General features: G+C 39.4%; 1 protein-coding gene across 7 annotated transcripts; it reads right to left on the bottom strand.

The window, feature by feature from the left end:
- Positions 1-427: 427 nt before the first annotated feature.
- LOC131959674 (calcium/calmodulin-dependent protein kinase type II subunit gamma-like) lies at positions 428-27680 on the bottom strand. Of its 7 annotated transcripts, XM_059324884.1 has the most exons (18): positions 27587-27680; positions 25519-25621; positions 24960-25043; positions 24055-24149; positions 23336-23458; positions 23044-23127; positions 21567-21609; positions 20698-20760; positions 18036-18076; positions 17153-17236; positions 14368-14412; positions 14230-14275; positions 13944-14024; positions 9683-9823; positions 6902-6977; positions 6645-6739; positions 4426-4662; positions 428-3128 (listed from the first exon to the last, which is right to left on the bottom strand). In XM_059324884.1, the coding sequence occupies exons 2-17, from the start codon at positions 25592-25594 to the stop codon at positions 4430-4432; spliced, it is 1410 nt and encodes a 469-aa protein (XP_059180867.1). In that variant the 5' UTR covers positions 25595-25621; positions 27587-27680; the 3' UTR covers positions 428-3128; positions 4426-4429. The 7 variants fall into 7 exon arrangements, with proteins under 7 accessions (XP_059180867.1, XP_059180870.1, XP_059180868.1 ...); XM_059324887.1 differs by lacking the exon at positions 9683-9823; XM_059324885.1 differs by lacking the exon at positions 13944-14024.

The following is a 27680-nucleotide window of genomic DNA, read 5'->3' as shown; positions in this document are numbered from 1 at the left end:
AAAAGGAAAATGCAATAAACCGTGTCCCACTGTTATACTTTACATCAGATGAAACTGTTACAAAAAAAAATCATTTAAAATTATATTTTAATTACAATTTTCTTCTCAATATTCTCACATTCAAAAGTAGGCTGGCTATAATTAAATGTTTGACCCCTTTAGGAATTAAATGTCCCTTTTAATGGGGAGATTTATGTCCTTAAGAGTCTGAGCGTCTGTATTTTGGATACAGTTTATAACAGACTGATTATAGGAGCTGAGATTCAACTTCCAAAATTTAAGGAAAAAAAAAAGAAAATCTGACACCCTTGCCAAAATGTATGCCATGTGCATTATCACAGCCAAAATGATAAAAAAAAATAAAAAGCCAAAATGCCCCCACGCATGCACAACAGTTAAGAAAATAAACCAGTCGAGAGAGATAAACCAGTGCTGAAATAGTATTTTTATTAAATACTTTCAAGATCCAAGTTTGAAGAATAACAAAGCTATGATGAAGACCAACTAACACTCAGACAAACACTTGATAGTCGTCAATTCATGGTTGTATTTCATTGTACATCATGATCATGCAAAAAAACTCCAGCATCCATGTGAAGGCTGGGGGAGAAAGCGCAGCCCAATAGTATATCATTACAACGCAGGGAAAACGCTAACATCGAGGGCCTCATACCAAGCTACGGCTCCTGAATCCTTTTTTTAAAAATTTTGCTTTTTTTTTTTTTAAATATATTTTTCATGTCACCTATTCAACATTCTGGATGGAGGATATTTCAAAAGATGCAAATATCATATATTAACACTAGGCTCCATCCTTATTCAGGTAGGTACATGGTAGAAATGCGTAACTGAAACATGCATATAACTAGGTCTCCCGCTCTGATTCAACAGTGTAGGTCACAAAAACCTGAACACCCACACCAACTCTCTCTCTCTCTCTCTCTCTCTCTGGCTTCCTCTCAACTGAGCAGGCACGATTTAAAACCACCTAGGGTAGATAACATTAATAAATAATTTAGTCCGGATCAATCTATGATCACTCAATCTGTAATTTGTGTTGTCTTTACTTCCTCCCTCTTTTCCCTTTTTTTAAATTTTTTTTTTTACTTCTTCTGTGTGCGAGGGAGAGTGCAGAACTCCAGCTTGGCAGATCGGCAAATTACCAAACGACAAGTTAACAGCAACAGCGACGACAACATAAAAAACTCAAACCAGTAACACGGGAACAGAGAAACAACAGAGAGAGGTACAAATAAACATCTCAAGAGCAGGGACTCGTTGGTACACGGAGGAGAGGAGGGAGATATCGGAGGAAGGGGGGAGGAAAGGAAGGAAGGAAGGAAAGAAGGGGGGAGGGTTTCAGATACGACTGTCGCGGATGGATGGAGACAATTAAGCAGCACAGCAAGGGTGGCACCGTGGTCACACAGCAGTGGTGCAGATATGTTACAAAGCCTAAACACACCACCAGGCGTGCGTGTGTGTGTGTGTGTGCATATGATATGAAGAGACGGCTCACAGCATTGTGGGATCAGGACACAATGATGAAGGTCTTTGTGTTTAAAAACTCTTTTTGGGCAAATTCTTTTTTTTTTTCCCTTTTTAATCCCCGTCTCTAAAAACAGTCTTGCGGCCACGGGACTAGATCTGGCAGCCCACACGAGTGCTCGTTTGTGTTTGTCGTCAATAATCAAGAGCTACCGATATATTTTTTTTTACGGAAGTACTTTAAAAAGGAAGGAGAATTAAGGATTTTTTTTTTTTTTTTTTTTTAAATCAGTGAGGAAAATGCTCCTAAACTAAATCACAGAGGTCATGGGGTGGTTCCCAGATACACAGGATGAGTGTCTCTTAGATACATGTACATATATTACACTTTTCTACATATATCTATACATACACTGTATTTACACAGTGATTATAAACAAACCAGGCCCTTGCAGAAAGCAGAGAAAAAGGAGTGGGAGGGTTAAAAGGGGGGAATGGTTTATAAGTGAGAAAAAAGGAGAAGGCTAGGGAGGGACGAATGAGGGAGAGGCGGCGGGCAAACATGCAAATCGCAGACGCCTTTCCCGTCCCGCTCTCTCCCTCCACTGCATACAGGCAACAGAACGTTATTAACACGTTAGCTTTAAACTTGCACAATAGAATCCCTCTTTTTTAAAAACTCAGCTGCTTTAAAAAGGAGCCTTGAATATAATAGTATCGGATCAGTCAGACGGAGAGCGGAAAAAAAGAAAAAAAAAAAAAAAAAAAAGAGGCTCCGCTTATTCACAGGAACGCAAAGGGAACAGGACGCTAAAAACACAACAAAAACACTCAAATCAAACGCCCCACCCCTCCCCCCACCCCCCGCCCAACCCAACAACAACACGAGTTTCCGTTCGGTCGGAAAACAAGCACACAAACGAAAACACATAAACACATAAAAAGCCTAAAGTTCTACACTTTGGTGCTTCATGTTTTTGATATCAAGTTTCTCTCGTCATCAAGTTCTCTGACTGAGCCGACTTGATTTTTTTCCCCCTCTAGAATTCAGATATGGGGAAAATCTCCCTACATCTTTACATCAACGTCCGGGTAACGAGCACAACATTTCATTTTCTACCCGGTTATCCCTAGAATGCCAAAAAATGTGTCCAAAATCTCAGCTGCTAATCTCAACACTCCCTTCTGTTCCTCCCTTATTAGATAGTGAATATAAATGCTTGGTTGGGTTTTGGTGGTTTCTGGTACATCTAGTCATAATTTACACAGCATATTCATAACTCATACTCATAAACTGTCACAAGTTCAACTGTAAATCCTCTCCTCACGCAGGACGTCTCATCTCGCACGGGCAGAAAAAAGATGGCTGCCATGGGGAGGGATAGAGGGCAAAGACTCGCCCTCCAATCAGGCGCCAGATGCATGCATCATCCCCTGGGGGCGGTGTCTTGTGTTCAGCCGGACCCCAGCAGGTCAAAGGGGGGACAGGATTGGTTGGTATCGTGGAGAGGGATGCGATCTCGCCCGGCCGGGCACCTGGCACTAGCCAATCCACGCAGAGGACGTGCCTCTTAAACACGCTCGCTGAAAAAAACTGCCCCCCAAAACACACACTCCAGTAGACTGGAGGCTCAGGACCACTGAGGAGAGACAGAGGGAGGGAATGAGCACAAGAAACACAAAGAAATGTTATGAATTAAAAGGAAATTATGTAAGTAAACAACAAGATCAACTTTGCTGTAATATTGGTGCATTTTTATTAATTATTATTATTAAGAATTATTATTAATGCCACAACCTACTGAAAATAACTGACCATGAAGATTCTCTATATAAATAATTTAAATACTTACAAATACAATCTGTTTTTTTATTATTATTATTAATTTTGTATTATTATTATTATTATTATTATTATTATTATTATTATATTCCTTTATTGTATTGCTATTTAATTTTTTGTAATTGCTGATAATGTAAGGGCACATGATGATAAAGGATAAATATTATTTGTAATGCTTAAAAAAAAAACAATTAAAATGTATGTGAATAAAAAAATCAAGATAAACTTTTCTGTAGCCGCAACCGACTGAAAATAACTTAAAGTAGCTCAAAATTATACTGAAGTACAGAACTTGAGTAAAAGTACTTAGTTACATTCCAGCATTGGTTGTGACCCATTACGCTTTGGGAAAGTGTTCGTGCACTGAAAAACAGAAGTGTTTGAAATGTTCCTTATTCTTACAATAAAAGTAATTCTGCCAGTGGACAAAATGCTCCCTCAGTGCCCAGCAAGAGGACTTTGTGTCTGTTCAAAGTAATTGGAAAGAAACGTAACTTTGGGCTTTTCTTTTTGCTGAACCAACAATTACTCGCTTCATTTCTACAAATTGTGTCTTTAAAATAATCTCAATGTGGAGCTGTGTGTGTGTGTGTGTGTGTGTGTGTGTGTATGTGTGTGTGTGTGAGTGAGTCAAGGTTATTATAGGTAACGAAAACTGACGAAATAACGGAAACTAGAATTGAAAAAACATTTTCGTTAACTGAAATAAAAATAAAAACGAGTTTTGAAAAAAACGATAACTAACTTAAACTGTATTGTGTGGTTACAAAACTAACTAAAACTAACTAAAATTAAAGTGAAAATGTCTTTAGTTTTCGTCTTTCTCAAATAAAGGCAACATTGAAATAAAGGCAACATTTATTGTGCCTTTTTGAATCTCGCACCCAACAGATACCCCATTACAAAAAAAAACTAAAACTAATAAAAACTAAACTAAAACTAAGCATTTTCCAAAAAATAAAAACGAATTAAAACTAGCAAACTCACTCTAAAAACTAATTAAAACTAACTGAATTTGAAAACAAAAAATCACAATGAAATTAAAACTAAAACTAATGAAAAATCCAGAACTATTATAACCTTGGTGTGAGTACCTGATCACTGTAGTGGTGCAGCCGGCGCTCCTGAGCAGTGGAAGTGAACGTTGAGCCACTTGCCCTCTCGACGATGCCACACCCTGGTCTCCTCTGATTGGCTGGACCGAGGGCGGCCCGTGGTGTCCACAAACTGTGTGAGCCGGATGTAGGCGATGCACGCGGCATCCTCACCGATCAGGTGCACGTGTGGGTTGAGCAGAGTGGTGTGCACGGGCTTGCTGTTCTTACTCAGTACTGGGAAAAATAAGCAGAGAAATAAACAGAAAAATGCATGATTTGGGCGGTTTGAACAGTATTTTTTTGTGTCTTTAGTTTAAGTCAAAAATCTAAAAGGTATTTGAATGGAATTATTATGATTATTACAGAAAGATGCCAGACAATGACTAATGGCTGCTCGAGCTAAATGGAGGAATATAATGAAAAACACAATGTTTTTGACTCTCCAAAAGCTCATGAAGGGAAACTGCTGCTTATCATTTGAGAGCTGGAGCATTAATATATTAAACACTTAACTACTTTTTTTCAGCTCTACTAATGTCTCTTTCCACATTTTTCCTCCAATTAGACGAACAACAGAATATTAATCTAAAATTAAAGAAAAAAATGAATTCTCCGGTCACAAAAAAAACAAAACAAAAAGCAAAAAGCTTTAAATTGTGATTTTCACTACAGCTTGCATTTTTTCTTTATTAAATGATTTATGGCATTATAAATGTGCTCTTTTATGTTTTTGGGTTCTCCCTTCATCTAGCCATGACTGTGCTGTTTCCATAGAGCTGCAGGACTTAGACTATGTTGCAGAGAAAAATGAGGCCACAGTGAGTAAAATGTGACAGCAGCAGAAGACGCCCTGACTGCTTGGGCTTCAAGGAAGAATGCCAGAATGACAATAAGTTAGAGAGAAGATTTGCTGCTTTATGTTGACAATGAATGAATCTCTTTAAAGTTATAACTATTGTTTATACAAAACAGGCCTTTTAAAGAATTGGCTCTGTGAACTTTTATAGACCAAATGATTAATAAACAAAGAATGTGACAGATTAATCAGTTCACTACAAATGAGACGTTTCAGATGCTGTCAACCCAAAAACAAAACATTTTCCTGATTTTTCCCCAAAAAACTGACTGCGCTTTCTGGCGTTCCTATTTGAACCGAAGCTTCACCTGTTATTCTATAAATATTACTATATCAATATAACTATAGGTATAATTAAACTGAAAAAAGCATCCCCTAATTTAATGTAAAAAAATAATAAATAGAATACACTGTAAAAATAATGATTTGATTTAAATAAATAAAAAAAAAAGATAAAAATAAATAAGGTTAAAAAGATGTTTTTATTTATTTATTATTAATTATTTTGTATTATAGTTATAATTTTATCCCTTTATTGTATTGTTTGTATTGATTTAATGATTTGTAATTGCTGATAATGTAAGGGCACTTATGATGATGAAGGATTCTTTGTAATGCTAAAAAAAAAACAATAAAAATGTATATCAATAAAAAACAAGATCAACTTTGCTGTAATATTAGTGCATTTTTATTAATTATTATATTATTTATTATATAATAAACCTCCTGAAAATAACTAACCATGAATATTATATACATAAATAATAAAGTAAAATAACTTTCTAATAAAAATAAATGAGATCAAATAAGTCATAGTGCCCTGCAACAAACTACTGAAAACTCTTACTAAACATATATTCCACAGTTTGGTCAAATATAAAAATTCACTTTTATGGAGATCAATTCCTGAATTGAAGCTTCTCCAGGCTGATATTCTCTAAAAATAACTAAAAATATACTTCAACTGAAAAAAAATCCAATAATTAAATGTGAAAAAATTAATTAAAATAATGTATAAATAAATATAGATTTGATTTAAATATATAAATAATAAAAATATATTTACAAAAATAAGATCACATGGTAGTTGTTTTCGGTTTTCCTTTTTTAAATTAAATGTATTATTACTATTATCATTATTATTATTATTATTATTATTATTATTTTATCCCTTTAGCCAAAGAAAGAAAAGAAAAACAATATACAGATTCACTTTCTGGCAATCCTTTCCTGAGCCGAAGCTTCACCTGGCTGATACTCTCTGAGGATTAAAATAAACGACTCTGTGTGTGTGTGTGTGTGTGTGTGTGTGTGTTTGTGTGTGTGTGTGTGTGTGTGTGTGTGTGTGTGAGAGACTCACAGTTTTCAAAGTAGAACTTGTGGAAGTCCATGCCCTCCACCAGGTTCCCCAGGGCCTCAGGTTCGAAAGAGGTGAGTCCAGGATCACAAATCCTCCTGAGAAAGAGCAATGAGGAAGAGACGGAGACGGGCGAGAAAAGTTAGAGTGGGTGAAAAGAGCTCAGAGACATAAAGAACAGAGAAACTTGAGAAGACTAATGAATCCTGCGAGATCATTACATAAATTTCACTGCACTGACTCATCTGTTCGTTACTCACGTGTAGGCATCGAAATCTCCATTGTTGATCGCTTCAATCAGCTGCTCCGTTATCTTGATGATCTCCTGTTTACGAGCTGCAGAAAGAACGAGAGAGAAAGAGACAGACAGGTGGTAAATGGTGAGAAGCCAGTCAGGAGGTGAGACAGCAATTAACCATGTGGTGGTATTGGTTGATGACATTTTCTCTCATCACTTGCAGCTCCTGCCTTCCCTTCAGGCTCTCTGGCGTGCGGCTACAGCTCCACGCTCCTCTTTAACCTCATCACTCGGTCCGAAGCGGCTCCCTAACTGCAGCTCGACCTCATCACTGTCTGTCGCTCTGCTTCTCACCTTCTGTACCACACAGAAACTGACTAGACACTGCTCTGTGCTGTGTCAGCACACTCTGCCACCAAAACAACAAACAATCCTGCTTGTAAACACCACAGACTCAGTGTGACCACAAAGACTCTCAACTTTTTTTTGTAAATATACACTCTAATTCTGATGCATTTTGGTTTTATTTCTTCTTCGGTATTAGGTTTGTACCAGAGTTTTCTCCTTTCATCATTAACTGTTATCGAAATACTTTCACAAAGGGCTTTTTCTATTATGGCAAAAATTAAAATCCCAATTAGTTTTGGTTAATATTGTGGTCAAATACAAAAACAAAACAATATTAGTCATTGACTTTTGAAATATTATTCATTTATTAAACGTTAAAAACAAAAAACAACTTGTTTTTTGAAAGTGTTCTTGAACTATAAATATAATTTAACTTAAAAAAATCTCATAAATACATGTAAAAAAAATTAAAATAAAGTAATGTATAAATAAATATAGATTTGATTTAAATAAATATAAAAATTTGATAAAAAAAATTTTTGTTGCAACATTAGTGCACTTCCACAACCTACTGAAAATGACTAATCATGAATATTCAATATATAAATAATGAAATAAAAAAAATATAAATATATTTTAACAAACTGAATATAACTAACTATAATAACCGGGCAAAATGCACTGATGTAAAGGAAAAGTGTGTGCTGGGTTTCTAACTAAAACGAAAGCAGCACGCTAAAAGTTTAAAGCAAAAACTGTAATTGAAAATAAAATGTATTTAAATGATGAGTCTACTGAGTCTAATGAGTCGGTCTACTGAGGTGTGGTCAAAAGGTTCAGGAAGAGTCTGAATAGACCTTGAGTTAAGCTTCAAACATAAACTTTTACAACTTTTACTTTCCTCAAACATTCTTTTTCCTCAAAAACTTAAAGCTTCGATATATATTTATATTGTGTTATATTTACAGCTGCCTCTGACCAGGTCCACTCAATAATAATAACACATAAGACAGTTAATCATGTCAAAAGAGAAAATGCACCACAGTGTTGGAAAATGACCCTTAAAACTTCTGTTTATCAATATTAGAAAGTAGTAATACCATGCCTTAGTAACGGTCTCACATTTTAATAAATCAGCGAAACCACGTGAAAAGTTTCAACACAACATAACTGGCCCTTTGACAAAAAGCTCTCTTAAAATAGGTGATATTTCTTTAGATTTCTTCTTGTCAGCACATTCCATCAAAAGACCAAAACCACAAGACCACAGAGAGCTACAGATTTTCAAAAACTATTAAAATTGTGCAAAAAAGTGCACTGTTGACTATTTTGACAAATGAACTGCTGCCTTTAATGGTCAATAGAGCACCAAATATGCATTAATCCGTCCCCAATAAAAGCACCAATTACTCAAGTTTCATTCACACTCATGCAATTTGAAATTATAATGTATTAGTGTGGATGTAGCCTAACTTTTGCTGCGTTTCACCTTTCTTCTTAACTACTCTGGCGAGACTTTCGAGAATGCTGTTGAGCAGGTTTTAGTCTGAACGAGTGAAAAGACAGACTTTTGAATTTTCTGGAAAAAATGAACGACATCAGCCTTGATTAGTGGTTAATTCCACATGAATAAAAAAATCACAGGGGTTGCTGACTAGTTACTGATAATGCTAGCAGCTGTTGGGTTGTTCAATTCTGAATTTTATAAAGCTAGTGCATTTTAAGGTGCGTTACTATTAAAACCCGACCGATATGGGATTTTTGAGACTGACTGAAGAATTTAAGTGGGGGAAAATTCATCGATAACAGATATGGCGCTCAATATAGTCTTTTTTTTAGCTGAAATGAAAATAGACCTTTTTTTGTGGATTGTGCACCAATTTTTTAATCACTCTGCAAATGTACCCAGAGAGCTACCTTTTGAAACATAAAGCTTTATTAAACAATACTTAACATTATTATGCAAAAAATATTATAAAAACTATCATGCCTGGCTGTTTTTTTGGACATTACAAGAATTCTATAATCTGTGACCCACTTTTAGGATCTTAATTGTTGCGACGTATCACAGACAGATGCTGGTTTTGGTCTTTTGATGGAACCATAAGAAATAGGTGAAGAATCACACCAGTTTATTCTTTCACAAGTCATTTGAACAAGTGATTATTTTGGAGGCAATCTATGTTAACTGTATCAAACCAACTGTAAATGATCTAATACAGGTGGAGTTATTTTCCTCATTCAAGTCTTAAACAGGAGAAACTTTTCATGTGATTCTAAAGATTAAACACCTGACCAAATGACTCGAAATGACGGATGTTATCTGAAGGCCGTTTTCTTCATTCCTGAGAAAACTGACTTTTCAGAGATGCAATGTTTAAGTGTGCGACAAGTTTCAGGTGAGTAGACATGGCAAAGGAAAGCTCAGATGAGTTAGTCAAGACTGTGTTCTTACTCTGCTTAGTGTTGCTTATAGCAGCGACAGTGTTGCTCCCTAGTGGAGCGGCAGGCATGGAGGACTGTGAGAGCTCAGAGTCAGGGCAGGAGCTGTTGCCTGTGCTGTTCCATGCCATGCGCTTTACATCATGCGGTGGAACTGAAACACACAACGGATGGTCAACAAACACAAAAACACATGGATGGATGACAATATGACAGAAACGCACATGTGATCGTCCACATACACACCATGCACACACACACACACACACACACACACACACACACACACACATCCATGCAGTTAAACAAAAGACAAAGTGAACATGATACAACGCTGTCGTTAGTTAAGGCCTTGACACACCTGAGGCGTGATGAATAAATAACAGCATTATGCAAAATACCTGCCTGGGAATATTTGCATGTGGTTGTGAAATACCGAAACTGGTGTTAAAAATAACTATTTGGCCACTGCTGAAACTCTTTTTTGTTTGTTATTTATTGCTTTTTTGGTGTGAGCAAGTCAAAGAAATCTTCAAATCACAGACATGCACGTCGCCCGTTTCACTCTTGTGTCATGCCAAAGTCGTGTTCTTCTCCAAAATCTGCAGCTGGGAATACAACTTCGGTTGACTCTGACTGCAAATAACCAACACAACTTGTTCTTTGTCAATAGGCCGGTTGCAGTCAACAAGGCCAATAACTCGGTGCATCCCTGATCTAAATTATTCCCACCGGCAGCGATGCAAATTTTCAGAATTTGTTTAACATGCATGTAGATGACCAACATCCAAAATCCTTCTCAGGACTCAACGTTAATGTTTTTTCACTTGCGAAGCAGCGCAAGTGGATTTGACCAAATTTGACCTATTTGATCAAAGTAATTTTTAATTGCCTTTATACAAATTGTTACTGGCAGCCCACTTAAAAGAGAGATGCAGTTGACTCTTGTTGGGGCACTACAGCAAACTTTTTTGGAATCTTGATAAAATACAAACAACCTGTCCACATCCTCCAACGCCACCCAACTACAGTGTTTCTAGGACAATTGAAATGCTTGCTTGTACTATGTGCTTAGATTTACAACCCCAGGTTTATAGTTCAGTCCTGCTTATTGACCCAGAGCAGCGTCTGTCTGATGTAAGTCGTCGTAAAGTTTCAGCTGCTGTAAAGCTATTTTATTTGAGTTTACTTTTAGCAAATTTCTGAATTGAACTGAATTTGAGTTCCCTCTGGTAAACAGTTCAGCTGAATATATGTCTAGGGCTTTTATTTTGAAAGGGATGGAGTGAATCTGGTATGTCAAGGTTGAAAGGAGTAATAAAGTTTGTCGTCTCTAGACTATAGTGTGCGTTTTTAACATGTCTGTTCTGCACAATGTGGTTGATTGATGCACAAGAAAAATAAAAAATATAAATATATTATGTTGCATTTGTGAAAGTACTCATGACAAAAAACAACAAAATATATTGAAGTTCACATTAATTGCATTAAAAAAACAGCCCTGGTGTGTAAAGGCCTTCAGTGTTCAGTAAAATGAGTAAGAAACGAACATGAAAAGTAATTGAGGGTTTATGACAGGCATGCAGATGGGTAACACGAGGACGGTATGGCACACTGAAGCGAGATGAGTACAGCTCCGATTGTGATGCTGTGTGATGTGGAAGTCATTAAACTGCCTGCTCTGCTCACATCAACTCCACTCTTAATGCTCATATACATTAACAAAGCCTCGTCTGATGAGCTGCAGCATTCAGCAGAGAGCGAGGGATCGAAGCAATTGTTTGTTATTAGCTCGTGGGAAAACTTGGCATGTTCAGGAAAGGGAGGTGGGAGTGGAAGACGGACACAGGAGAGAGGAGGAGAAGAGATCAGACGCTCCCTTTAGTGCAGGTGTGTCTGACGAGAGCAGCGGGACGAGAGGTCAAGAGATGAGGAGAGATTAGAGCAGAGGGGGCAAGAGGCGAGATAATGACAAGAGGAGAATGGTGTATCAGAGAGAAATGGGGAATAAATTAGAGGGAAGGTTAAAGAACATAAGAGAGAATAAAGCATCAGAGGAAGAGGAGGAGGAATGGAGGAGAAAATGAGAGGACAAAGAGAAACCTGATGCTCTATGGTGTGCATGTTTCCAGTAAAGTCAGACAGGCAGCAGGGGCCTGTCAGACTGGGAGGCCGGTTTAGGAGCTGCAAGGTAAGCAAGGCTTCCTCCAGCTGGAGCTGTCACATTAGGAGGACAAGGGGATAGATGCAGTGATCACCAAGAAAACACACACACACACACACACACTCACACAAATTTCAGGGTTCCCACAGTGGCCCTGATGAAAAAAAATCCACAACTTTGTTTCATGACTTTCCATAATTAGGTCAAAGTGCCTCTGTGACCTATAAAATTAGTCCCTGCTGTTTTTTTATAAAGTTTGTTCCGAGCACAGTGAAGTAAAGTCCAGGTGGTGAGGCAGTTCAGGTGCTCTTATGAAGCGAGCATGCAATATATTGCAGTATTAATGGATATACACAGCAGGAAATGACTGTCTGCAATCAGAGTTTAAAACAAGTTGTAAAATGCATTCTAGTAATGCATCCCTGTTAATGGAATATTCCGGTTTATTAAAACTTGGCTCTTATGTTGTAGTTTGGCCTATTGGTTACGATAACATTGCACTCAGTAATGAAGGAATGTCACCAATACAATTAAATGCAATTCCACTGTACCCACCATCAATAACACTCAGAATTCAGATTTTAGTGCCACAGCAGTTCACACAGTAAAGTATATAGATCTTAAAGAGTTGAGGAATCTAGAGAGAAAAAGTTAACATAAGATAACAGTTTAGCTAGTTTATCAGAACTGCTCTATTTAAAGATAAAACTGACAGCACCCAAAGTGTTGCAAATTATCCTATGATAAGTACTGTACAGGAAATGACACGGCCTGTAAACTGTGATGGATGTTTATAATGAATAAGTGGATAAGCATTTTACTCTTAAACTCTTTTTTTCTCTTCTAAGTTTGTCTGTTCTGGGTCCTATTCTTTAAATGTGGCTTAATTAGTTAAAGCCAACATGTTTTTGTGCTAAATTAATTCTCAGTGACTTAATTATGTTGAATGTCTTGTTTTCTGTTTTTGAATGATCAGATTTCCGACAGTCCTTGAACGTGTTAAGAGGAATTTTAGCTGAAAATATTGATGTTTGATTAAAATAACTTTACGTGTTAAAATGTTGTCAAAAATGACCGGATCCTGTTGTTAAAAAACAACAACACGCAAATGGGAAGCCATGAATGACTCAGCAACAGTTGAGAGCAAAATTCTGCAATTTTTTTGGGCACTTGGGGAAAAATGTTGTACATATAATTCAAGTTTATTCAGATTTTTTGTAAAATTATCAAATAAATCCAACTGTCTTTTTTTCTTGTTTTATGATTTATGGCATTATAACTGTCATACTGCACATCATTTTTTTTTTTTTCCTACTTCTAGCAATGACTGTGCAGTTTCCATAGAGGTACAGGACTTATATACTGCAGTGGAAAAAGAGGCTACTGTGAGTGAAAAGGGAAGTATGAAAAGTAAAAAAATAAATAAAAATAGCCCTGAAATGGCTTAGGAGAGGACGGCAAACCAGACAAACAACTTATAATTGAGTTTATACGTTTCGTTTTAAGGGTTTGATGTTTTCTCAAGGGTTGCTATTTTATTTTGTTTAATGTATATTTTCATGTTGGTATTTCACTCTAAAATAAATGTTATTACAGCTTTGAAGAACTTGTGACTCGTGTTTCTTGCCCCGATTGCTCATATCTGCATCACTAAAAACAAGTCATTGTTTTTAGTGATGCAGATATCAGCAATTAATTTACCGAGTACAATGTTATCTGTGTTGTTATAACAAATGGGAATTATGTGCAAAACTACAAAAATAAAAACCGGAATCATCTTTTCAGTTAATCAAATCAATACCAGTATCAATCGATGTTTCCTGAGTTTTCCCTTAACAATTTTCTGGATTTCCTTGAATGCTGTGTTAAATATTTAAAAAACTTAAAAAAAAAAAAAAAAAGTTTAAATCAATATTTCACAAATTCCAAAACCAGTGGGAACCCTCAAAAAGAGCTTGGTGGATCAGAGTGAGGGGGCTCAAAGATGTAAGATTGCCAGTGACTACAAAAAGCCAGGGTGGGAGTAGGGGGTGGGTGGTTGGGTGGGTGGGGGTGTTAGGTCCTTGCCAGTGGCGACCATATAGCTCCTGGTGGCCATGGATAAACTTACTGGCAGGTGAGCTTTGAGGTGAGGGCAGAAGTGGGGGCATCTCCTCTGTGGCGCTGCTCTGACTCAGCGCCGAACTGTCCGCTAGAACACACACACAAAACGCAGCCAGACACACGATAAATACATACATACACACACCACCGGCAGACAGTAAAGAGTGTGAGAGACGTGTGTGGCATCTCAGCACGCCTGCCAGTCACTACAGTCAAATACACACTCTTCACTAGATGGGAGACAGAGAAAGAGAGAGTGGATAAGAAAAGGGGACTGAAACACCAACGCCTACCTTTCATTTCCTCCTCCTCGTTGGTGGCGTTGCTCTCCGTTGATCCCTGAAGTGAAGAGAGACGCACAGAGAGACACAGAAATTAACGAAGCCGGCTTAGAGGCCTGAGAGTAGAGCAGACAAAAACACACTTCTCACCTTGACTCCATCAGGAGGGTTGTGCACCACTGTACTCTGAGACTCCTGAGATGCAGAACAGAACAGTTAGTCCAGCACGTCAGGATCCTGAACCAGTGCCTCTCAACTGGGTTTAAACAGGGCCCCAATATCTACTTCAGCCATGCAGCAGAACCTAGCAATAACAAAGGACTGGGAGATGACTCAGTATTATCATCTAGGGCTAAAACTAACCATTACTTTCATTACTGATTGATCGTCTTTGGTTCCAGTGTTTTCCCCTAGGTTTGTGGAAGACTTAGACAGGGGGTTGGAAATATAGGAAATATTACATTTTCAATTTAAAAAATGCAGTTGCATATCATTTTGGACCATATCCGTGTACGAAAGTTCAAGCATCTGGTAAAAGTTATGTATTAGTTTTGACGCTCTCTACATTGATTCATGATTTTCTTGATAATAACCAAAATCATTAAAGAAAATCATGGAAAATGGCTAGGTATCAGCTCTTACATTAAACTCTGAGCTATTTTTGTTGTCATCATTATATTTGTCCAAACAAATATACCTTTAGTTGTACCAGGCATTAAATGAACAAAAAAAATGAGGAAAACAAGGGTGGTCTAATAATATTTTCCATGACTATTTCAGGAAAATATTGAGAAACCCATAAAGCTTCTTTCCAAAAGGCCAAAAGTTAAATATATTCAAACTTACTATAAAAGAAAACCAGTAAATATTCACATTTGAGAGCCAAAGGAACCAGTGATTTTTTTGGGGGCATTTTTGTTTTAATAAATTACTATAACAAACTTATAATCAAGATTGTTGTAGAATAACTTTCTGTTAACCCTTGTGTTGTCTCAATAGTCAAAAATGACCCCGTCACGTTGTTCCCCAACAAAAACAAACACTGAATGATCTTTATTTATGTCAAAATTTGATTACTTTTTCTAAAGTCTTTATCCTAATTTATTGTTGTTGTTTATACATCTTGACGGTCGGGGAAATGGTTAGTATTTTCTTGCTAATCTGTATAACTATAATGCCAAATTATGCTGAAGCGCCAGAGGTTCTTTTAGCAGGGCTGTTTATTTTTTTTTAGTTAAGTTAGTCATGGCGGATCATTCCTTACCCTAAGGAGTACATAGAATATTAAGACTACACAAGGGTTAATCAATATATCGGCTCTCACTCCATGTGTACTGTGATATTATCGTGCTGTGCCACAAAATTTTGACGCTAAATGAATGAAATTGTGAGAAAATTTGAAAATGAAAGACAAGAGAATTGTTTACTGCAGTTTTATCTCAGGTTGCAACTAACATTTATTTTGATCATTGATCAACTTGATGATTTTCAATTGCCCTTCTTGTTATATGCTATTTTGCATCCAATCTATTGTTAAAATATTCTACTTTGGGATCCCGCACCATCAGTTGAGAAGCACGACTCAACAAGACCAGACAGTGTCATTTGTAACCATACCAGTACAAGATGTAATATTTAATACATGCTAGTAAAGCATCTTTAAAATCACAACATGCTAGTAGTGGATGAGAGCACGATGATAAGTTTGTCAGTATGGTAAGGATGTCAGCGGGGGCGTTAATGGTTAATGGTGACAGGATAAACAGGTTAGAGTGGGAGAGATGGTTGGATGTTAGGATAGATGGTAACAAGGCGGTGTTGACTTTAGTGAGAAAACTGAGGGATAGCTGGTTAAGCAGGGAATTACACAGAATAAGAATATATTAGAGATGTTCAGATACCATTTTTTTTCCCTTCCCAATACAGATTCTGATACCTGAGCTTGAGTATTAACTGATAACATTTATTATTATTATTATTCTGTTTTCTTTTTTTGTAGCTGTAAACTACTAATCCTGTATTGATGTGATCTCATTGTTTTAATCATTGTTTAATTTCTAAAACATGAACAAATGCATGAGGAATATATGCCATAAAACTTTCTTTAATAATAGGTTGACAATCATACCTACAATAAATACATCTAATCTGTAAATTATGCCACAGTTTTGTCAAATAATAGTACATTAACAGTATAATACGGTAGTGCAACAGCAGTGGAAATTTGCTGTAAATTTGAGTGAATTGAATAAAGGTTGCCTGCAGAAATGTGCTGCCCACTGCTCCTGAGCATGGTGCGTAAAAAAGGATGGGTTGAATGCACAGTTTGATTTTCCCCATTGTGGGACTAATAAGTGAATCTTGATCTTAAAGGTAACACTCTTCTGATCAGTAGTGCAACAGAGATGAGAAGGAAGACTTTTTAGCTACTTCCATCATCGATTTTTGACACATCAATTTTTTTTTTTATCCCTAAGCTGAAGATGCAAGTGGCTGATACCAGAACAGTCATTTCTGATTCTGGCGTTGGTATCGGAACAACTCTAGAAGATATCACACTTGGATATCAGCTTTACCAGGACTCTACAGTTCTCTGTGCTGCCACTTTAGAGGCATATAATCATTCAAATTTCATGCTTCTATGAAATCTAAAAAAAAAAGGTGCACATGTGCAGCCTGAGATTCAGAGTAATGATAAAGATTTTTTTAATGATTTCAGTTAAGGTTGATTCGGTAACACATGTGCACTTTGGGGGGTAAAATGGCCACAGGATGGGTACTGCTGGGACAGGGGAGGTGCAACACCTCCTGGGTGGCAAATGAAGGATGGCAAGCAGCGACTATGACGATGGAGGCGTGAGGCACAACGGGCTACTATGCAACTACGAGGGGGGGGTTAAGAGGGGGGGACCGACACTGCGGCGGCCTACTGTACCATCTGGGCGTTGGTTGCCATGTTGGTGTCTTTCAGGGCATTGATGGCGCTCACTATACTGTTCTTACTGTTGTTGGTAGAAGGCTGGGACGAGAACGCAAACACTCAAGGTGAGCACATACGTTACACACACGCACACATACACACACAGATGCATTAGAATTACACGCCTTTTAGGGAATGGGGCTAATGTTGGTGGAGGCTCCCGGGCTGTTGAGAGCTAACAGGGTAAATGAGAGGGTGAGTGCCACAGAATGGCCTCTAGATCATCCTTTTAACTGCCTCACTAACTCTCTATGCCTCCGCCACTTAACTGCACAGAGAGACCCCTGGGGCAGTGGAGAAAGAGAGGGAGGCAGGAGGCAGGAGGAGGAGAGGGGAGAGATGCTTAATAGCAGCAGAGAATGACGGAGACTGCCCGGAAAAGAGAGCAGCAAACCTCTGACTGAGACTAAAGGTGAAAGAATAAAAACCAACATAGGAAAAGAATTAAGTGATAATTATACACAAGACTGTGGCTGAGCTGGAAAGAAGCAGTTACGCAGAGTTTCTCAAAGTTGTGGATGGGACCAAAAGGAATTCTGGGATCTAAAAACAAGCCAGAGAAAGTTGAGAAACCCTGAGGTGTAGCGTAATCCCCTGTGGGAATTATTGGGAAATTTGAGGGAAAAACAAAACTCTGGAAAAACCCCTGGAAAAAAAATCACTACAGTATGAAAAACATATTCCTCGACATAATACAAAGAGGAGAAAGTGAGCTAGAGAGTCACTCAGAGGAACAGAAAAAGAACAGAAGGCAGAAAAGGGGGTCAGCTAATAGAGGAGAGACAGGACACAGTGTAGTAGAACAATAGAGGGCAGAGAGGTGACGAGACAACCTTACCTTAGCAGAATCTGACTTCTTGTTGAGTAAACTTTTGCATGCTGTAAAAAAGAGGAGGAGGATAGGAGGGGAGAGAAACAGGTACACATTTTACTGTTGACAACAGCATCCATGCCAACCCATATAGCTTTTTTTCAGCGGTTATAGAAATCCGCAACTTGAGCAAAAACCTGGATCTACACTTTGTCATATCTATGAAACCTCAATACCTGAGTCTTTATGGCTAAGTAAACCTCAGTGTTGCCAAAGAATAACATGCATTTAATGGGTTTCTTGTTTTTGTTTTTTCTTGGCTGCACAAGTTGCTACACTCTGCAAAACCCATTCGCATCATAATCCATTCATTGCCATCTGGGGAAAAAAGGAGAAACCTGAGAGCAAAGTAAACTTCCTAAATCCATTTCCTGTCTGTAAGACCCCAGCAGATCTAACAAGAGAGTGATGGTCAGACTCAAACTGCCGCCAGGATTGACGGCGATGAGCTAGGTTAATGTAAATCATTGATTTCCTTTAAGGGCTCCGGTCACTTTCCCTCTCAGTCTAAAGCTCTCAACTGTCTGTTGCTTCCTTTTCTCTCATTTTCTACTGACACACACAGGTTCCAAAAATCTTATCTTGTGTTTCTTACCTTCCAATAAGAAATGGGAGAGGGAAAGAGGGGGAGAGAGGGGAGGGTTGAAAGAGAAGGCTTAGTATTTCAATACAAGAGTGGAGATAAGGGGCACAGCATTTACAGCAGCAAACAATATCAAGTGACAACTCATGCTCCTTTATCTTGGCTGTTGCCTCGAAATGCAGCTTCTATCTTGGCCTGGCCATGCAGCATTCAGAGGAAAAAAAGTAAAAGTTTTCATTCCTTAACCACAGAAAAGAGAGCCGATTGTTCAGTGTGCAAACATCTGCTCTTAATTCAGCTAAATCTTCTACCAAACAGCCATCAGGGTGCTAATTGTGACAGCATGGGACCACCATGTTCAGATGCTCTCTAAATCTGTCCTCCCCTTCCTGCTCCTCGAGGGAATGATCACCAATTTTACATGACAGTAAAGTCAAGATGACCCACAGTGGGAGGGCTGCACCACTCGAACAGCGAAGGACAGATTAGAGAGCATCTCAAGTTGTATCTCCCGAAAACATTTTACAGGATATAACCACACAGGACACCCACATGCGAAAAGGCTGCAAGGCGAAAACCTTTCTAGAAACATACAGAAATGCTTTTAAAAAAAGGCACACTTCTGTCACATCTTGCTTTTATGTCATTAAGAAGGGAACATCATGAGCAAACTAGCAAGCCTTGCATCAGCCATACTTTACAGAGATGTGCAAGGAAGCAGTAAAAAAAATAAATACAATTTTTTGCCAGTGCTTTGCAGCAGTTTGATATCATCAGAAAACCAAAAGCCCAAAAATGAATAAGGGTTGGACAAAGGGTCCAATCTGGAGTGATGATTCCACACATGAGATTCACGAAAACTTACAAAACAGGCAACATGGTCCAGTCTCAGTGAGGAAGCCTGCATTCGAAGGGCTCTAGCTGACAATCAAACCATCACAAGCACCCCAAATCTCTCACATACCAGGAGTAACATGCGTTACTCCACTGAGGTCATCTCCCCTTTCACATTTTAGCTTTATCCTACCTACACACAGATCCTAGTTACACATTAAGAGATGTTCATTTACACTGTAGAGCAAAGAAGATTATCTCGTCTGAAAAGGTGACAGAAAATCCAGTCTGCTCCACACTGTTTCTAAAATGCAAAATCCATGGAGCCACCATCGGAATCGCCGACCTTCACCACCCGTGCCCACCCGGCAGGATGAGAGCCGAGCCTGATTTTAGTACTTTCAAAATGAAGGAATCCACGTTGGCTTGTGGCATTCCTTCAAGTAGGCACAGAGAGTTTTTTGAAAGTACTAAAACAGACCTCAGGAGGGGGAGATGAGACGTGGGATGCCTTTAAGCTCAAGGGATTCATCAGGAAGGCTGCACAACGGTGATAGTTTCAACAGTTGGCTCCGGTAGCAGCGGCAAAGGCAGCACTCCCATCCTCCGTCTCAGTTTAAACTCTCCCCGCACCTCCTCAACATCCTTTCCCTGCCCTCCCCACCAGACCCAGGTCCGACGATGGCAGCACGCCAACCCAGCTCTTGCCGGCCCCCTGCAGTGTCAGTTCCAGGCCCCAGAAATACATGCCCCTCCTCATCCCCTGCCCCAGTCCGCCCCGTGCCTATCCTCACAGCGCCGGCCATGGGAGAGCACAGGGGCGTACGGGGTCAGCTGGAAGTCAGGATGGAGCTTGATAGAAGTGGCAAAATAACTAATTTGGGAGATGAAATGGGGGTTAAAAGGTCAAAGCTAAATGGTGTTGAGGTGTAAATGTAAAAAGTACTTTTGAGTGTTTAACTGAATCAAAGTGATGCATGACTATGAGCATAAAATGTGACATCTTTGCATTACAGCAAAGATGGCACACATCTAGAAAACCCCTAAATTTACATAATTTGTGAGTATGCATGCATGTGTGTGAATGTCAATGAAGATGCTGGCAGAGGCTACATGCAGGAGTTTGGGGGTGGTAATGGGGTCCCACCCTGTACTATGAAGAAGTGAGCTGTGTGTGAAGAGGAAGTGGATGGGCGTGTCTCTGGGACGTACCTTCCTGAGCCAGTGAGGCCGTGGAGGAGGCGGCAGCAGCAGAGTTGGTATGCTGCCGGCCCACTATTGGACAGAAATGCTACAGTTGGGAGGGGCTATACAAATTAGGCAGGTCTATCTCACGCTGTTCAATCGTGGGCCTAGAAGGCCACAGGGCATGCTGGCTGCAGCCCAGACACATCACAAGGTTTGACAGAAATGGGCTAGAGCAAAGACGTGCACCCCTGTGGTTTCCTAGGCCCAGGGTTGAAATCATTAGCCATCGACTGGCCAATTACTTTAAGGCTAAGAACAAAGCTTCAACGAAAACAAGTCACTCTCAGCAGACGGAGATAAAAACACAGAATCTTAGTAGCGCCTGTTGTTATAACACCGCACTTGCCCCCAACATAAAAAAATCTTATAAAAGTCTTGGCTTCCCTCTCTCAAACATGCATACGCTCCACGGGCAGCAGAAAAGAGGGACACACATACACGCACACACACGAACACACACACACACACACACACACAGAAACACACAGGGAGAAATACATTAGCATGAACATAATTGGCGCCCACATATAACCTGGCACATGAAAGAATATCTCACATATATACGGATGAAATGCACTCATCATAATCATTATTGTTTCTACCATGACTTGAAGGAACATGTTTCAATTCAGTTTTAATGTTGTAAGCAAGTAAACTCCTGTGCACACACAAAAACATATTGTTATTTTGAGGATGTGTGGATGTGTGGGTGAGTGGGTGAGTGTGTGTGTGGTGAGGGGGTTAAAAGAGGTGCAGAGGACTCTATCCACTCTCCTTCCGCCTCTCCCTCTGCATGTGCAGTGTGGGAGGCTGAGGGCGAAGGGCACACCCACCTGAGAAGTTTCTGGACACCAGCATGGTGGTGAGAATGGCTCCCTGGAGGAGGAGAGAGAAGTGAGGGAGGTATAATGAGCACAAGGAGGATTGTTTTATTTAACAGAGATTCAGTTTGTCTTCACTGCTCCGTATTCATTTCTAATGGGACAGTCATATTTTTATCTTTTTTCTTTTTTTTTAAAGCAGCGCCTTCATCACAGTGCAATTCATTTCAGCAGCTAAATCCAGTCAAGGCTGAGTCTTTGTTTGTTCTGTCAAACAGTATCTAATTATTTTTTTAAAACATGATGAGATGCAAGTCTTCACATCTCCAAGTCCCATTTCATATTCTTCTATGCAAATTAACTGAGATGATGTGACAAAAAAGAACAGCTGCTACTTGATCCATTAGTTTGCATGTACGGCTCTGAATGCAAACTACAGCAACTAGAGCTGGGTATCGTTTGAATGTTTCAATACCGCTGCCAACACCAGGCCCGAGTTTCTGTGGCCATGCCAAAGCAATATTTTCTTTGTTATCTTCATGTAAGAAGTGTATTTCTTCTTTTACCAATCCCCTTTTTTGTATCTAACAATAGAAGCTGGGGACATTTAAAACTTTACCTGAATAAAGTAGTCTAAAACTGGTACAAATCGTAAGTAAACTGGCAATAGATACAGTAGGTTTGTGCTTTTGACTTATCACTAAGTAAATAGTGATTGCAGGTGTAATGGCTACAGAATAATGACACCACTGACGTTTAGACTGGTTCCCTATAAGGCTTTCTGTCAGTATGCAATACGGTCTGCCCCTGGGTGCAATCTCCTGGGAAAATGGAGCCTGATTTACATCCCTGGTTGCTATCCTAGTGCAACTGAGGGTTATGAGTTGCTTATGAAAGACATAAAATAATAGAAGCTTCACAGTCTGAACCAAGTAGGCACATTGTTAATCATCTCCTTCATTGTCTTACATTCACTCTTTCCAGTCTTACTTTTCACAATAAAGCCCTCGACATGTCAGGAAGAGGAAATGGCAGATGGTGCAACAACTTCAAAACCAACATTCAGTTGTCTTTCAGCTTGATGAGTAATCAATGAAACCCTTTCTACTTAATATTAGGTTTTTTTTACTTTGGCTTTGTTGTAGAGATTGGAAAGTGATCCCGTAATCTTATTTCCCGATTTAAACGGGAAAGAGCCGGCACAAACAGATGAAAGATTTCATGTCAAGCCATCTCTTTCTAATAGACAGTTTTTGATATTCCATAATGTAGTACCGTAAAAGTCAGAACAGCAACATATATTATAATGCGCTACTAATATATCCAGTTATCTGTAGGCAACAAAGGACTGTTCAGAGTCTGTACATGTTCAAGAGATATTTTGTAGGGAAAATCATTTCTATACAGCAAAAGTGAAATGAAATAAGATTTACAAGCAGTAATACCTTGTAAAAGAAAGAAAGTCAGAATCAGAGTTTAGGATGATTACCTTGAGTTTTCGGCGAGCGTTAAACTTGCGGAGACACTCGACAGTTTCCTGTCTGTGCATCATGGAAGCCACTGTAGAACGGTGCTGCAGGAGGACAAAAACAAAGATTTGAATACATAACAAACTCTTGGTGTTTGTGCAAATGTTTACACAGAATTGGAGTTATTTGAAGGTTGTAATATATTAGTTCTCTAAGTAGTGTTGTGGGAGTATGTTTTATGTCCAGATCTACTGAGGCACACCTCCGGTATAATTCCAATAATTCTCTGAGGTGGATTCGGTGAATACTTACGCAGACCCAGGGGTGTTTGAGGGCCTGTTCGGCAGTGATTCTCTTGGCTGGGTTAATGGTCAACATCTGGTTGATCAGGTTCTTTGCCTCTGGAGTCACTGTGTCCCACTCTGGGGACGGGAACTGGGAAAAAGTAGGTGTTAAAGTTGAAGGGAAGGAAGGAAAGCGGATTGGAAACAATGCATGTTTCCTGAAGGACTGGTTAGTACGGAGCCTGCATGTTTCTGGCTAATCCGCACCATCTGGGCACCAAGTCTTGAGTTAATTTGTCAAAATTAGGGTGATATGGGGACAAAACTGCTAATTTTCTTTTTGGATTAACAGAACACATGCTTCTGTTCCAGTTTGTTAAACCATTTTTCATGAAGAGTAAATTCCCCACAAACAGCTGCCTGAGAATTCCCAGTCTCTCTGGAAACTGCAATGTGACTTGATTATCCAGAGAGGGAGAAAGGAGGATACCCCTTCTCTGATTCCCTGTCTCTCTCATACAGCCTCTCCCTCTCTCTCTCACACACACACACATACAGACACAGACGCACACACACACACACTCACTCATACCCCCCTCTGCAATGCGTCAGGGAGGCCCTGATAGGATCAATAGCTTTGGACCAGCTCTCAATTGGACACTATTAAACATTCAAAAACTGCTTAGCAAACCCCTGCACTGCACCCTTCACAAATATACACCTCTCACACACACGCAGCACACTTACATCGTATGCCCCAGCTTTGATCTGCTGATACAGTTTATGTTGATCTTCATCCCAGAACGGAGGATATCCCACTAACAAGATATAGAGAATAACACCTGACAGAAAACATAGTGAAAAAAGGAGATTAAGAAATATTTTTCATTAAAATCAGAATACAAGTAAACTTAATGTCCTATATTTTCTTTGCTAATGGTTGGAGGTTTTAAAAGTTTTCTTGTCTCGGTTTAAATATTCAAAATTTTCATTTTTAAAGTTGGGACTTTCTCACTGTGACGTGAAACGGAATATTTGAGCAGTGTACAGTTCCAAGAGGGATTTAAATCAAATCCTTCGCATTTTAATTGGACCGCTAAAAAAAGTGTGCAGGCTTTGAGTTTCGTGCAATATGGAGCTACAGAGGAGAGTCGCCTCCACAAACACCATCACCTGTTGTTAGATCACAAGGAGGATGAGGGAAACATGAATAAATAAGACCTCAGCTACACTGTTGTGGACGTTTTTTTGCCAACGAAAAATCCAAAGACACGTCTTCCCATCTCTCTCCATATTGCTCTGTTAGCTACTAGAGCTCACAAAGGGTGAAGTGCGGTTTTGATTGGATGGACTCTTGTTCACACCCTTGAGTGCAGGATGAGTCATTAAACTTTTGAATAACTGTTTTACAAGAGAAGAAAAGATGTAAAAACACTGTTATAGTGTTTTTACATATAAGGAGCTAAATGAACAGTTAACACAGGATTAAAAATAGAAAAATGTATTTCACTGGTTCTTTTGCAAAGCTCTCATAATAGTTAATTTGACTGAAGACGAACATGTTCGGTGTGTGGTTTCTGTTTCCCACCACCATCAAGTAACAAGCTGATTGCAACAGGTTTATTCCCCAAAAAGTGTAGCTTAAGACTCACCGCAAGCCCATATGTCCACAGGCTTGCCGTAGGGGTCCTTCCTCAGGACTTCAGGGGAGAGATAACCAGGGGTGCCCGCAAAACCTGCCCGCCAGACAAACCACAGGACGCAATTAAACTGATGCCTTTTATTAAACTTGTGATGAAGCCTATTTTTGTGCAGCTATGTGAATGGTTCAGATGATAGTGACCTGTTGGACTCCAATGCAAGACCAGATTATGACAGTGTAGAGTCACAAGCAAATGCCCGTTAATCATCTCGGCCCCACTGGAGAGTCAGCCAAATGCTGGCAGCTCGGCTGTTAGCCAAGACACAATGGCCTAAGCATGAACTGGACAGTGTCTGTGAGCCTCTTAAGCAATGCTCGCACAAATATTCTTTGGCTTCCAAGTGGGCGAGCGGATGTGTAGCTCTACAGATCTACTGCATGAAAGACAGCCTGTTCAGCAGTGATTTGTACGCATATAAACTGTTGAGTTAAACACCCAGATAGAATAACAGATCAGGTAGTGGTCCAGCACATTTGATATGTGTGTGTCACTGTTTATGTTTTCTTACCAAACCAAGCCTGCTGGTCTCCTTGCACTTCAATAGCAAGGCCAAAGTCTGCCAGCTTCACTGCAGCTCCCTTCATCTTACTGGCCAACAACAGGTTCTCAGGCTGAGACACACACACACAGACACACACATGGTGAAGCAGAATGTATGACAAGAGATCAAGACAGTGAGAGACAGATAGTGACAGGCACTCTTCAGCAAAGCTCTTTCTTAGAAATATTTATATTTGATGTGTTCGACACAGCTCGTGTGGGGGTGGGGTAAAGGTGTGAGAAAGCGATGGAGAGACGGAGGATGTAGAGAGAGGATGAGTGGTTGTGAATCTCCACAATGCCTTATATGGGCATGGGTTCGTAGCCATGGAAACCACTCGGGAGTCATTTAGGCAGCGCTGCAGACTGCATGCTAAATGGAAAGTGTACTTAGCGAGAGGCAGCGTGTGTGGCAGCGTTCTAAATGGCCGTTGTTTGGGCAGTAGGACATAAATGGCCGCAGTAAAAGCCCACTCAGGATAAAAGGCCAACAAATCAGACAGGCAGCGCTCGAGGTAATAGCGTTATTCTCCGACACAGAGCGTGCGCGCACACACATACAAAAGCCGCCCACACATGTCTAAGACATCCCTTGAGGTTGCTTTTTCCGCACCAAGCAATGCTTGGAAAGGTACAATTCAATACATATCATTATTGTCCTTCCTACCAGGATTGTTGTCGTCACCTTAACCTGGGTTAAGGGAGACACTACAGGTGAATGGGGTCATTTTTTTAACGTATAGATATCACTATTAATCTTACCCAGTGTGTTATTTACATTAAGACTTTTATAAAAGAAGTTTTTTTTGCATTCAAGTTTTCTGAAATGTTATGTTTAGATATGCAGATGAGGTGTCAACTCATTAAATATGCACTCATTTTCATACATTTCCAGGACTTAAATCTGAACATTGGTTAAAGCAAATTTCAAAGTCATTATTTAACTTTCTTGATATATTAGATTTAGTTTTTTTTACAAAAAGGAAATTGGGATATCTCCCTTTATTAGTTTATAAATCTTAAAATACTGTCAAAAACCATAAAAGTTAATCAGGATCTGAATGATATATAGACGAACTCTGTAAAACCTTTTTATAGAATACAGCGTAGCCGAAGTTGAGATTTATAAGAAAAAAATAATTTTGAGAAAACCTTGAAATATTTCATACATTCTTAATGGAAATTGACTATTTGAAGACAAAATATTGAATCTAATTCACAGCAACATAGAACATGTAAAACACATAATATTGTGAAGCACAGTCGGAGCTTTCTAACAATGTCTGTCATGCCGAGGTTTAGCTAGCTTATAGGGAATTTAGGAGAAATCTGCAGCAGCAAATTAATCAAATATAGTTTGTTTTGGATGTTTTCTTTTCACTATTCTAAAAGAAGATGTTATGAGGAAAAAATCGCCTCAAAATCGATCAGTGCAAAGATGTTTTTGCCTGTCGTGTCTCGTCTTTAGGAGGAAACTGGATGTAGCAGAGATGCTCTCTTCCTCTGATAGGCTTAAATGCAAAAATGTGAGCCTATCAGCAATTTGGGACAACTCAAGCCCCCCCCCCGCAGCTCTATGGGTGGGTGTGATGTCACATGAGTTGTCTTTCACCTCCTCTCTCATAATAGACCCCCAAAGTGTGTTTGAGTGTGTTCGTGTGTCGTTTGAGTCCTTGTCTTTTCCTTGCCATAGGTGAGAGACAAACCCTGACACGTGACCATGACTCACCATCTCTGTGTGCACAACATGAACACACATGTACGCACACAGAGGACACACAGATCTGGTCACGGACAGACAGGCTGACAGATCTGAGAACAGATAGAGGGTAAAAACAGTGGATGGGAGAGGGACGCAGGGGAAAAAGAAAAAAAGAGGATAGAAGCAGAAATGCAGAGAGATGGAGAGAGAGAGAGACGGAGCAACCAAGAGCCATCTGTGTGTTGCCATGGCCACGAGCAGAGGTGTGTGTGTGTGTGTGTGTGTGTGTGTGTGTGTGTGTGTGTGGTTGTCACGGCAACGGGCAGCCACTCACCTTGAGGTCTCTGTGCACAATATCATGCTGGTGGATATGATTGACACTCTCCAAGATCTGACTAATGCAATGACTACGGCGAGAGAAAAAGAGG

The sequence above is a fragment of the Centropristis striata genome, chromosome 21, assembly GCF_030273125.1.
Source record: "Centropristis striata isolate RG_2023a ecotype Rhode Island chromosome 21, C.striata_1.0, whole genome shotgun sequence".
Lineage (NCBI taxonomy): Eukaryota > Metazoa > Chordata > Actinopteri > Perciformes > Serranidae > Centropristis > Centropristis striata.
Note: the sequence above shows the minus strand (reverse complement) of the source record. Positions and strands in the feature narration are given on the sequence as shown.